This window comes from Drosophila elegans, unplaced genomic scaffold (assembly GCF_018152505.1).
Source record: "Drosophila elegans isolate 14027-0461.03 unplaced genomic scaffold, ASM1815250v1 contig_524, whole genome shotgun sequence".
In the NCBI taxonomy this organism is placed as follows: domain Eukaryota; kingdom Metazoa; phylum Arthropoda; class Insecta; order Diptera; family Drosophilidae; genus Drosophila; species Drosophila elegans.
This window is the reverse complement of record NW_024545907.1, coordinates 228,815-241,051: the sequence shown is the minus strand read 5'-3', so window position 1 is coordinate 241,051 and position 12,237 is coordinate 228,815. Positions and strand designations below refer to the sequence as shown.

The following is a 12,237-nucleotide window of genomic DNA, read 5'->3' as shown; positions in this document are numbered from 1 at the left end:
TAACCGGTAACCAAACCACGCCAAGGGTCTTAGTTACGTCTGAGTCTGCCATAAGTGGCATTTGAAAACCGCTTTGCCAATTTAAAGCCTGCCTCTTGCAAGACCTGAGAAACTTCGTCTCAAAGACTTTGCAGGTTCTTAACGCATCCGACGCTAGTCAACAAATCGTCAACATAAAATTCATTCTGAATAACCTTTGCGGCTTTTGGATGAGTTGCTTGCGCCATCTCTCCTAGCCGCATTAAACACCGAATCGCAAAAAGGGTGCTAGAGAAGTTCCATATGAAACGGTGTTTAACTTAAAAATTTTCAGGGACTCAGAGGATCTCGTCTCCATACTATGAGCTGGAAGTTTCGGTCAGCTTCGTCCACCATTACTTGACGATACATTTTTTTGACGTCGGCCGCAGGGGTAAACTTATACAATCTAAACCGAAGCAGAGTCGAGTACAGCTCCTCTTGGATAGTTGGGCCTACCATCAAGATGTCATTCAACGCTTCCTGCGTGGAAGTACGGCTCGATGCATCGAAAAGTACTCTCAAATTAGTTGAAGTACTTTGTAGCCGTAGAACGTATTGGTGCGGAATGAAATAGTGCGGAGTATTCGCAATTTTGTCATTGGTGGTGGACATGTGGCCCATTGAAACATATTCCACCATGAATTCAAGATACATCTTCTTCAACGAAGGGTTCTTTTAAGAATTCCTTTCTAGCGACAAAAATCTACGTTTCGCATGATGAACCAAGAGTATTTGGTTCAGATTTGAACGGCAAACGAACCGAAAATCTACCGCACGACATTCATTGAGTATATTTCTCAAAGTGTTGTTGACAGAGTTGTTGCTCAGGAGTATGGAAATTAGCCTTGGGCGACAAGTCCTCCATAGTTCAAAATTTCTGCAGGGTTGTGACAACTAACTCCAACGCTTACTCCTGGCAGCTGAGATGCATCATTTTTTCAACGTTTTCATTATTTTCAGAGGCACATCTCCCTGACACTATCCAGCCGGGAACTGTCTTTTGTAAGATGGGGAATTCTGACCCCTGCTCTATCTGGCCAATAGATAACAGTTCAAAGAACATATCAGCGTCGATAAGCATATCTATTTTTTGGGGCTTGAAGAAGAGTGGCTACAAAGTACTTCAACTAATTTGAGAGTACTTTTCGATGCATCGAGCCGTACTTCCACGCAGGAAGCGTTGAATGACATCTTGATGGTAGGCCCAACTATCCAAGAGGAGCTGTACTCGACTCTGCTTCGGTTTAGATTGTATAAGTTTGCCCCTGCGGCCGACGTCAAAAAAATGTATCGTCAAGTAATGGTGGACGAAGCTGACCGAAACTTCCAGCTCATAGTATGGAGACGAGATCCTCTGAGTCCCTGAAAATTTTTAAGTTAAACACCGTTTCATATGGAACTTCTCTAGCACCCTTTTTTGCGATTCGGTGTTTAATGCGGCTAGGAGAGATGGCGCAAGCAACTCATCCAAAAGCCGCAAAGGTTATTCAGAATGAATTTTATGTTGACGATTTGTTGACTAGCGTCGGATGCGTTAAGAACCTGCAAAGTCTTTGAGACGAAGTTTCTCAGGTCTTGCAAGAGGCAGGCTTTAAATTGGCAAAGTGGTTTTCAAATGCCACTTATGGCAGACTCAGACGTAACTAAGACCCTTGGCGTGGTTTGGTTACCGGTTAAAGATTACTTTCAATTTCGCTTGGATGACTCTTTCCTGGATCTTCGCGCGACAAAGCGAAATATTTTGTCGGTGAGAGCTCGACTTTTCGATCCACTTGGCCTCTTGTGTCCTTTGGTCACAAAGGCAAAGATGTTGGTGCAGGAACTGTGGCTTCGAAAATTAGGTTGGGACGAGTCGCTACCGATGCAGTTGCTTACATCGTGGGTGACGTTTATAGCAACGCTTTTGCAGCTGCTGAAAATTAAGGTATCGCGATTCGTCAACACAGATCCACAAGTCCCGATTCAAATACATGGTTTCGCTGATGCTTCCTTGCGATCGTATGGACGTGCATCTACGTTCGGACTCAAACTGCTGAAGGTTTGAAAGTGTCTTTATTGACCGCCAAATCGAAAGACGAAAACTTTGCCTCGCCTTGAGCTGTGTGCAGCTCACCTCTTAGCAGATCTCTATAATCGTGTCAGGCCATTGCTAAATTCTCTTATTGAGAATGTTTTCCTGTGGACAGACTCCGAGATCACTTTGCACTGGATCAAAACACATCCCTCGTCGTTGTCGGTTTTTGTTTCGAACCGGGTTGCAGAAATTCAGGAGTGGTCGGAGAAAGCAATTTGGAGACACGTTCCCACGAAAGTCAACCCAGCAGACATAGTGTCCCGAGGATGTGGCGTAGAGGAGCTTACAACGTCCATTTGGTTCGTTCGTTCTTGCTAGACCCAGAAAATTATTGGCCTGTAAATAAACATTTCGAACTGCCGGCTGATGTAATGTCGCTGGAACTAGGCAAATCAACAATAGCTCTCGTAGTCAGCCCAGAGCCAAATCATGTGCTTCAGAAAATAGAGTCCTTTTCGTCGCACCTGAAGCTTCTGAGAGTTTTCGTGTGGGTTTTTCGTTTTATTCAAAGGTGCAGAAAGGTGTCGAAGCCCTTTGAAAAAAGTATTTTGCCAAGAGAACTGGATTTCGCTTTTGATAAAATTGTCGAAGTTATCCAATTTCACGAATTCAGGGACGGCATAAGTAAAATTCGGAAAAATAAACCGGTAGCAACGAATATTTAAACCCTTTTCTTCAGGAAAATAAATTAGATTGGTGCCCTCCGACATTGCTACGAGTTGGGGGTCGGTTATTGAATGCTCCTATCCCGTACGAAGCCAAATTCCCGTTGTTTCTGTCTAAAAGCTCACAGTTCGTCAGATCCTTTGTTACGAACTGTCACGCTGGCCCACGAGCTCTCGTAAGTCGTCTGCGCGAGAAAATATGGCTAGTTAATGCTCAAGAAGTGTGCCGATAAACAGTTCAAATGTGCTTGCGCTGCTTTTGCTGCAAGCCGCAACTCTTGAAGCAAATTATGGGAAACTTGCCAGCAGATAGACTTCATGTTCTCCGCCCGTTCAATAACTGTGGCGTTGATTTTTGTGGTCCCTCCAGCACTACGTATCGTATCCGTGGTAAGCCACCGTACAAGACGTTCGTGGCCTTTTTCGCACGTTTTGCGTTCAAAGCGGTCCACTTAGAATTAGTGTCTGACCTAAACACTCCTTGTTGGCATTTCAAAGGTTCGTGCGTCGCCGCGGGATTCCGAAGAAGGTGTGGTGCGAGAACGCCACTAACTTCGTCGGCGCAGATCGACACATGAGGGAGATCCGAGCCCGTCTGGTGGAGCAGTGGGGCGGTATCGAAATATTCGCATCAAAAAAAAGGATGCGAGTTTGCGTTCATACCGCCCAGAGCACCGCACTTCGGCGGACTATGGGAGGCAGGTGTGAAGTCTGCAAAGCACCTGTTCCTTCGGACGGTAGGCCAAGACCTCTTGACCGCGGAGGAGCTCGGAACTCTGCTCATCAGCGTGGAGGCCGTGCTCAACTCCAGGCCCCTCGGAGCTCTAAGCAGCGACCCGAACGACGACGAAGCCCTGACCCCAGGTCATCTAGCGGGAGCTCTCGTCGTCGTCGTCGCAGGTAGCGGTGCACGCCGGCGCCAATAGCAAGGTTCGCGTGGCGGACGTCAGGACGCAGGAGGGGGAGTATCGGCGAGCAGTCCACCGACTGGCCCTGTTTCCCGTTCTGGGCTGAAGGACGTCGTCCCTTCAGAGGGGGCGGTGTTTGCGCACTTGGCGTTTGTATTTTAAATCACTAGTTGTAGGGGGAGAGCGGGAGCCAATAAAGCTTTCATCTGTTCGCTCTTGCGAATTCGCCCCGTCATTCGCCACCTTAGCATAAGTTAGTTTCTAAGAGAAATTATTGAAATATTAAAGTTAGTGATCAATCGAACGTCATCGTAACCACTCCTTTTTGTCGTCGTACTTTCGCAAAAGTTTTTTTACAATTTTCGCAAAACAAATCGTCTCGAACCTACTGCAGTCACAAGTTTCGCGTTTCGTAATACAAAACAGTATTAAATTTTCAGGCTTGGTTGATTTATCATTATCCCAAGCAATCCATGTTCGAAATGCACTTAATCGGTTACTAGATCTTTGCTTTGCAGCAAATCCTGAAAGCATATTTCTGTCCAGTGTAGCACCACTTACGCATCAGGAAGATCCATTTCATCCTACTTTCTACGTTACAATTTACGTGGGTACCGTTATAGAAGAAAAATCAGAAGAGTCTACTGAGCGATTACATTGTTTTCGCAAGGCAGACTTTCTGATGCCAAATCATTTTATATCCTTCTTTGATTGGTCCAATCTCTACTCATGCAATACAATAACTGATGCACTTAATATGTTTATGCCCTTGCAGAGGGTTTTATAATTCCAGTCAGAAGTTTGCAACGCAGGTAAGGAGACATATCCGACCCTACAAAGTATATATATTCTTGATCAGCATCACTAGAAGAGTCGATCTAGCCATGTCCGTATGTCCGTCCGTCCGTTTCTACGCAAACTAGTCTCTCAGTTTTAAGGATATCAGCAAGAAACTTTCCCAAAAGTTGTCTTTCTATTGCAGGTAGTATATAAGTCGGAACGAGCCGGATCAGACGACTATAGCTTAGCTCCCATAGGAATAATCGGAAAAATAAATGAAAAAAATGATAACTTGCTTTGATTTAAATTTTGTTTTTAGTTCTTCGACATAAAACAATGGTTAAATATTTCAGAATTATCGTTTAAATTTCATCAAAATCGGACTACTAAGTCATATAGCTCCCTTGGCAACAATACAAATATTAAAAAATTTTTTTTTTTAATTCAACTTTTTTTTTCGTATTTTTTTTTTAGAAATTCTTTTTGATTAATTAATAATTTGACAATTCAAAATTACGCTTTTAATTTTATTAAAATCGGAAAACGATATCATGTATCTGTCATAGGAACTATCAAATAATTGAGCTGCAAACCATCACAGCTTCAAGTAAATCATAACTTTCATGTTTTCAAGAATCTAGTTGGTTTTTGGCGACCTTTTCAAAGCCGGCTCGAGTTCAGGATGTTGAAAAAATTACACAATTTTTTTAATTTTGGTTATTTGTCAATATATTTCGGATGCTCTTCGGCAACCGTCTTCAGGACAACTATAAAATAATTACAACGATTTTAATATTTTTAACAAACAGAAAACAATTTACATTTGACATACATTTAATTTAAACGTCTGCGTCCGGTGACGTGGAGTTGTTAACTAATTTTTTTTCTTTCCCTAGTAAGTGTGTATATAAATGAACGCAGTTGTCAGTGTCCGTTTTGTAGTTCATCCGTATGTCTGTAGGTGTTTTTATGATATGTAGCCTTTCTATGGTGAATCGTTTGGCATAGTGTTGTTCTTGTGATAAGATACTCGCCTCTTCGAAGTTCAGAGAGTGATTATTCTTGGCACAGTTCGTTCGTATTGTGTCTAGCTTTGATGTCCGATTTATGCTGTGCTAGTCTTGTTTTTAGTTTCGATTTTGTTGTTCCTATATATATCATGTTGCATATTTCGTTGTTGTTGCCGTTGCACGGTATTTTATATATCACGTCTTTTTTGTCAATTTAATTTATCTTTGATTTTGTTCTGTTGTATATAGATTTTAATGTGTGGTCCGGTTTATGTGCGATACTTATGTTTTCTTTGTCGCAGCATTCCGAATTCGCTACATGTTCGGATAATGCTGGGACGTATGTAATTGACATATATTTTTGTTTTTATTGTTTTTAACGCTATTTTGTTTTGTTTTTTATTTTACCTTCAAAAGGAAAAGAGAAAGAAGTGAGAAGAAAATATAACTAAAACTATTGAGTGGAATTCGAGTGGAAATAAACAGAGATAACTCGAATCACCCTCCTTTTTTTTGCAGTCGAATATTGTAAATGGTCAGGTTCTTAGCTAACCAAATTAAATTCCTTGCCTCGTCCATAAAGATTTATTTATTTTGTTGAATCTAATACCTTATGTATTCACAAGCAAAACTAAATTAGAATACCACATTATTACTAAGAACTGTACCCAAGTTATAATTTATATTGTCTATTATACATTATTTTATATTTTATAATTTTGCCATTTGTCTCATATTTTTATATTTTTTTATATATATCTGTTAAGGAATCATGGAGAGCTCCCAAACTTTAGCATATTGTCTTTCTTAGTTGATAAATAAATTTTTATGATGTTTTAAATTTTAATGTTTGTCCTCGGCGGACAATGCCTTAATTAACCAAAGCCGCGAAGGGGCTGTTCCGGGAGTGAAGGGAAGGGAGAACGGCCGATGGAAGGGTGGGCGAAGCTAGCCTCATTAACAGCAGAGGTGGAGATGCAAATCGAATTTGTTAATAATTAGTTGGGCCGCCTTGATTTCTGAGCAAGAACAACAACCCCAATTGCTGACGAGCCAGAGCCGAGGTAAACATTGCGTGCGCTCAGTGGTCAAGCCCAACAACAGGCCGCAAAAGCAAAATTCATCAATGTTCGTTACATAAAGTGGTTGAAAATGCCTTTATGTTCGGAGCTGTCATGGGTCTTTGAGCGAGAAATTAATTAAAGTGAAGATCCTGTTGCAGGAGTTTTGCCTTTATAAGTTAAAGACGATTTATACTCGCCCGTTTACATATGGCAAACTTAAGCATGTGGGCTTGACTGTTGGGAAATTGAGGTTCTTTGCTATGATTTTTTATAGAAATATAAAAAAAATCTGAGAATGCAACAGTAAAGCTGACAAAAATATTTATGTATAGCAAGAAAACCTTGAAGAGTTTTCTTATTTAATAGGTGTAATGATTGAATCTTCAGTTGGTGGACACAAACAAAATTAAGGGAGTCCGGTGTCAAAACTGGCAAGCACCTTCATCTCGTCAGCTTTTGTCTGGACCTACAAGTAGCAGCCGGACGTTGAGAAGAAAGATCTGGCTCCACGAAAGAATTATTGTAGATACGACGGAGAGGACGCTATGATCATGTTCGTCGGCGTAAGGACCGGTGGTAGGCCAATCACAAGTGGGCGCAGCTACCTTTAGCTTGAAGCCTTACAGGCGTTTTAGGAAAACGGTAACTGTTCAAGGCACTCTGCACTATGCTACGCTCATTTTTGGTGAACGACAAACAGCCTTCTTGTTTGTTTTTCACAACAGATGGTGCTTTCGACTTTATTGTTTGCCGCGCTAATTTGCGGATGCAGACTTAAAGTTCGAGGCGTCAGACTCTGTATCAAGGTTGTTCGGGAAAGGTAAAGGGATCATTTTTGCGGAAGATGACAATAAATGTTTTTTGAAACAGGTAGGTAGTCAGAAAAAAACCGTTAGAAGTGCTAAGAAACTGCTATATCCTTTCGTTTTTTCGATACCAGTATGGACTAGACCATATACTCAGGGCGTATTACTCCTCAATTTAGCAGCAGTTTTCCAACAAAGAATTCGATACAAAAAAAAAGTCGGAACCCCTGCTGGACTCGTTTAAGACCGGTTCATCTCTCCCAAGGTAGTCTCCCAAGGTAAGCCCCCAAGGCAATCATGTTATGCTTGTCAACTTTCACGTTTAATCATTGCAAGTAAGTATAAGTGTACACAAATTTTTATTCTAAAATCAACTTGAACGCCAAATAAACAATTAATGGCGTCAAAGCGGAAGCCAACTCGGCCAGCAAAAAGTACGGTCACCGTTTTTAATTTAATTCACAACTTTTGAAGGTTCGATTAATCACGTGGAGCTCAAAAGGAAGAGAAGGGACTTGAAAGGAGAGATTTAAGTAAACTAATATGAGTCCCTTTGTTAATCTAATTTTGCGATCCAAACGTAGGTAATCTGGCGGTGCGGAAAGGTTTGATATTGTGGGTCTAAGTCCCGATTGATTTACGGGGTACTATGGGTAGTACTTACACACATTTATATCGTGAAACTATAAGATAAGCTTAAAACGACTTCAGTTGCTTGAGAAGGTTATGCCGACTCGACGACGGCCTGAGTACCGATCGAAACCCTTTAGCTGCTGGCCGCGAAAGCCAATACGTCGCTGAGTGGAACCTCGTCCACCTCACTCGTTCGAAAGGCACTGTTCGCTCCGGAAATGACGGAAAGAACTCACCGAGGGATCAAAAATGTTGACGGGGCGGCTGCCGCAGGTTGTAGCTGGTTCTGATTGTGGCTGCTTCAGGTTGCTTGATCCGCGTGGACGTGGACTTAGCTGATATCGCCGTTTTGAAAAAAGGGGATATTTTCGAAATATATGGGTGTCAAACAAGTCTTGCGGTATGGTACACGGAGCGAAATAAAAAGAAAATCCGGCAATAAAATCGTTGAATTGGTCGAGGGAGACATAGTAGCAGCCGTAGCATCGGCCAAAACCTGGACATAAGTCAACAAACCGTTATAAACCAGAAGCTTGGATTCACAAAGAAGCTCGATGTATGGGTGCCACAAAATGGACACAGTAAAACATCTTTGACCGTATCGACGCATGCGAATCGATGCCGAATCGCAAAAAAATCAACCCATTTTTGAAGCGGATGGTGACTGGCGATGAAAAGTGGGTCACTTTCGACAACGTGAAGAGCAAACGGTCGTGGTCGAAGCGCGGTGAAGCGGCCCAGGCGTTGACCAAGCCCGGATTATCCGAAAGCTCAATTTGGACCTATTCTGCCAGCAACTGCACCGCTTGAAGAAGGGGCCATTTTTGACCAACAGAGGCCGAAATTTTTTCCGTCAGGACAACGCCAGGCCACACATCTTTGGTGATGCGTCAGAAGCTCCGGGAGCTCGGATGAGAGGTTTTTTTGCATCCGTGTAGTCCAAGTGATTACCAACTTTTAAACGTGGGTTCCGTTTTCTCCGCTTAGACCTCTAACAGCTAACCCAATTTAACCCGCCATTTTTCGAAGCCTAGACCATTCTCAATTAAAATGGCCAGATAGCCAGAGCCACTTAAAAAGGGGGACCATCCTACAAAATCGTTCTATATTTTAAGTTTTAGATTTTTTTTCCCATCCCCAAGTTAATTCTAACTTCTAACGGACATCACAACAACATTTTTTTTTTCATTTTTTTGTGAACTGGTGTCAGAACGTTTTTTTTTAATGTTTTTTTTCAATATACAAATTATATAAACACAACTACTTTGACAAGGAGTTGTGTTACTTTGATAATAAAAATAGATTCTAAGACAAGAAAGGAAGCCAAATTCGGCAAGTCAAAGTTTATATACTCTGGCAGCTGTTGCCAAAATTAAATTTTCTTTAAAACATCTAATTTACATTGAAGCGATAACGATTTTTAGCTCATTTATTCGAAGGCTCTTATTTCAGCTTTATCAAATCATTGTCCGATTTTAATAAAATTAAAATAGTTTTTCTGAAATTTTAGATATTTAGAACGTTCAAAAAAATGTTTTAAAACAATTTAAAAATAGAAAAGTTAAATTTTTCTTTGATTATTATACCCTTGCAGAGGGTATTATAATTTCAGTCAGAAGTTTGCAACGCAGTGAAGGAGACGTTTCCGACCCTAAAAAGTATATATATTCTTGATCAGCATCACTAGTAGAGTCGATCTAGCCATGTCCGTCTTTTTCGTCCGCCTTTCCGTCTGTCCGTCCGTTTATATGCAAACTAGTCTATCAGTTTTAAAGCTATCTGCATGAAACTTTCCCAAAAGTTGTCTTTCTATTGCAGGTAGTATATAAGTCGGAACGAGCCGGATCGGACGACTATAGCATATAGCTCCTACAGGAACAATCGGAAAAATAAATGAAAAAAATTATAACTTCGCTGTTTTTTAATTTTTTGTTTAGTTCTTCGACATATAGTAATGGTTAAATATTTCCGATTCACGGTTTAAATTTCATCAAAATCGGACGACTATAGCATATAGCTCCCATAGGAACAATCGGAAAAATAAATGAAAAAAATTATAACTTTGCTGTTTTTTAATTTTTTGTTTAGGTCTTCGTCATATAGCAATGTTTATTTATTTCAGAATTATGGTTTAAATTTTATCAAAAGCGGACGTCTATATCATATAGCTCCCATAGAAATAATTAAAATATATAAAATAACTATATAATAATTGAGCTGCAAATCATCATAGTTTCAATATTTTTCAGCATATACTCAAGTAAATCATAATTTAAATGTTTTCAAAAGTATTTAATTCATGCAATAGCTGCAAGGGTATATGAACTACGGCTTGCCGAAGTTTGGTTCCTTTCTTGTTTTTTTTTTAATTCCGATTGTTTCCATAGGAGCTATAAGCTGTAATCGACGTATTTTAAAGAAATTTATATCGTAACTCTAAATTTGATCCTATGGGAGCTATTAGCTATAGTCGTCCAGCTCGTTCCGACCTATACTATCTGCAATAGAAAGACAATTTTTGGGAAAGTTTTCAGCAGATATATTATATTAAAAACTAAGAGATTAGTTTGCGTAGAAACGGACGGACGGACAGACGGACATGGCTAGATCGACTCACCTAGTGATGCTGATCAAGAATATATATACTTTATAGGGTCGGAAATTTCTCCTTCACTGCGTTGCTTACTTCTGACTATAATTATAATACCCTCTGCAAGGATATAACAATAATGCGCAGTGGACGGAAAGTGCACAAAATAAATACAGTTGAAAACAAAAATGGTGAACAGAAATCGACAATTTAAACTGTTTTATTTACATTAAGCACAAAATAGAATATATGTCCATATTGCCCACAGGGGTTATGATACAATAAATAAAATCGGAGTGCAGAAAAAATACGAACCAGGTGCATTGAAGAGAACTGATTGGCGTGGAACGGGTGTGACCAAGAGAATCAAACTCGATACCTATGTGTAAAGTCAAGAAATCTGAGAAAAAAAAAATTAAAAGTCGCATAATTATCCGAGTAACATTGCGCTGTAAATAAGATACTTAAAAATACCTTGCAAACAACAATTGGCTCAAAAACGATTTTCTGATTTAGTTTGAAGCTTGGACTTATGAATTTTTTCTCCGAAGTATCAAATTCGTGTTTCAAATATCCAGTAAGTAAAAAAAGATTCGATTTGAAAAATTATTGCTGTGTCGATAGGTATTAACCGAATACACACTATTCCTAGTCCGTTTGAAAATCCAATATGTAAATTAATATCAGATGAATACAGGAAACGCGAATACTTTTAAAGTCATTAAGGCATCGAACTTTTCAAGCTCTACCTAAGATATAAATTCTGAAATATAGTTAAGTAAATAGTTAAATAAAAAATTGTTTAATAAAATTTCATTTTTATAGGCGATGAGAGCATTTATTGAATCGAACTTCAAGCTACTTGACATAGACAGCGATGGTATTGTTGGAGTTAAAGAATACCGTTATAACTGCATAACTAGAGTAGCCATCGACGATATCACACCAATTGACAAAGCCTTCGAGACATTGCTGAATGTAAGTTAGTTTAAGTTGTTTAACAAAAGCTAAAAAATTTGAGAACTTTATTTTTTCCAGGACGAGGATCGGAAACGTGGAGGTCTTTCATTAGATCGTTACAAAGAACTGTATGGTCAATTTTTGGGAAATACTGCTGATAATCATCCAGCAGTAAATCTATTTGGGCCTTTATAAATATTTTGTACATTTAATTGTCTTCGCTGTTGTTCAACTACTATTTATTAAGATTTATTTGTAATTACTATGACTTTAAATTTATTACCACATAGCAATAATACATTCATATCATTTTGTGTAGAATCGTCAGATAACCAGTTCGTTAACTTTAAAGTTTTTTAGTTAGTTAAGTACATTTGCTCTCAGAAGTTTAAAATAGGTAATGATGTTGATTTTCTCTCCCAAAAAGGCTCTTAAGTTAATACCTCTCTCTCGAAACTAGATTACAAATATTTGTTGTGTTCAATTAAAGTTGTAATAAATAAATACCAAAATAAACCATTGCTTATGAAGTTTAAAAATTGTATTGCACAAGTAACCTTTTCTGTGGGTAACAAGCAATTGATAAAACTATGCACTTAGTTAATTACGAAAATCTTTTAATAACATTTGTTGGATCCTTTGATTTTTTTTGTTATTGAATTTGATAAAACCTTGAAGTTATGAAAGTCATCGTAAATGAAGTTTACTGTAAGTTAGTTTATGGCG

General features: G+C 39.3%; 1 protein-coding gene across 2 annotated transcripts in view; it reads left to right on the top strand.

Annotated features, from left to right (window-relative positions):
- Window positions 1–12,027, top strand: part of LOC108149950 (sarcoplasmic calcium-binding protein, beta chain) — a 216,450-nt gene extending 204,423 nt beyond the window's left edge. For both annotated transcript variants that reach the window (XM_041709974.1, XM_041709975.1), the window contains 2 exons: window positions 11,377–11,529; window positions 11,590–12,027. In XM_041709974.1, coding sequence (XP_041565908.1) covers window positions 11,377–11,529; window positions 11,590–11,706 — 270 coding nt within the window. In that variant the 3' untranslated portion in view covers window positions 11,707–12,027. The remainder of the gene's footprint in view (window positions 1–11,376; window positions 11,530–11,589) is intronic.
- The last annotated feature ends 210 nt before the right edge of the window (window positions 12,028–12,237 follow it).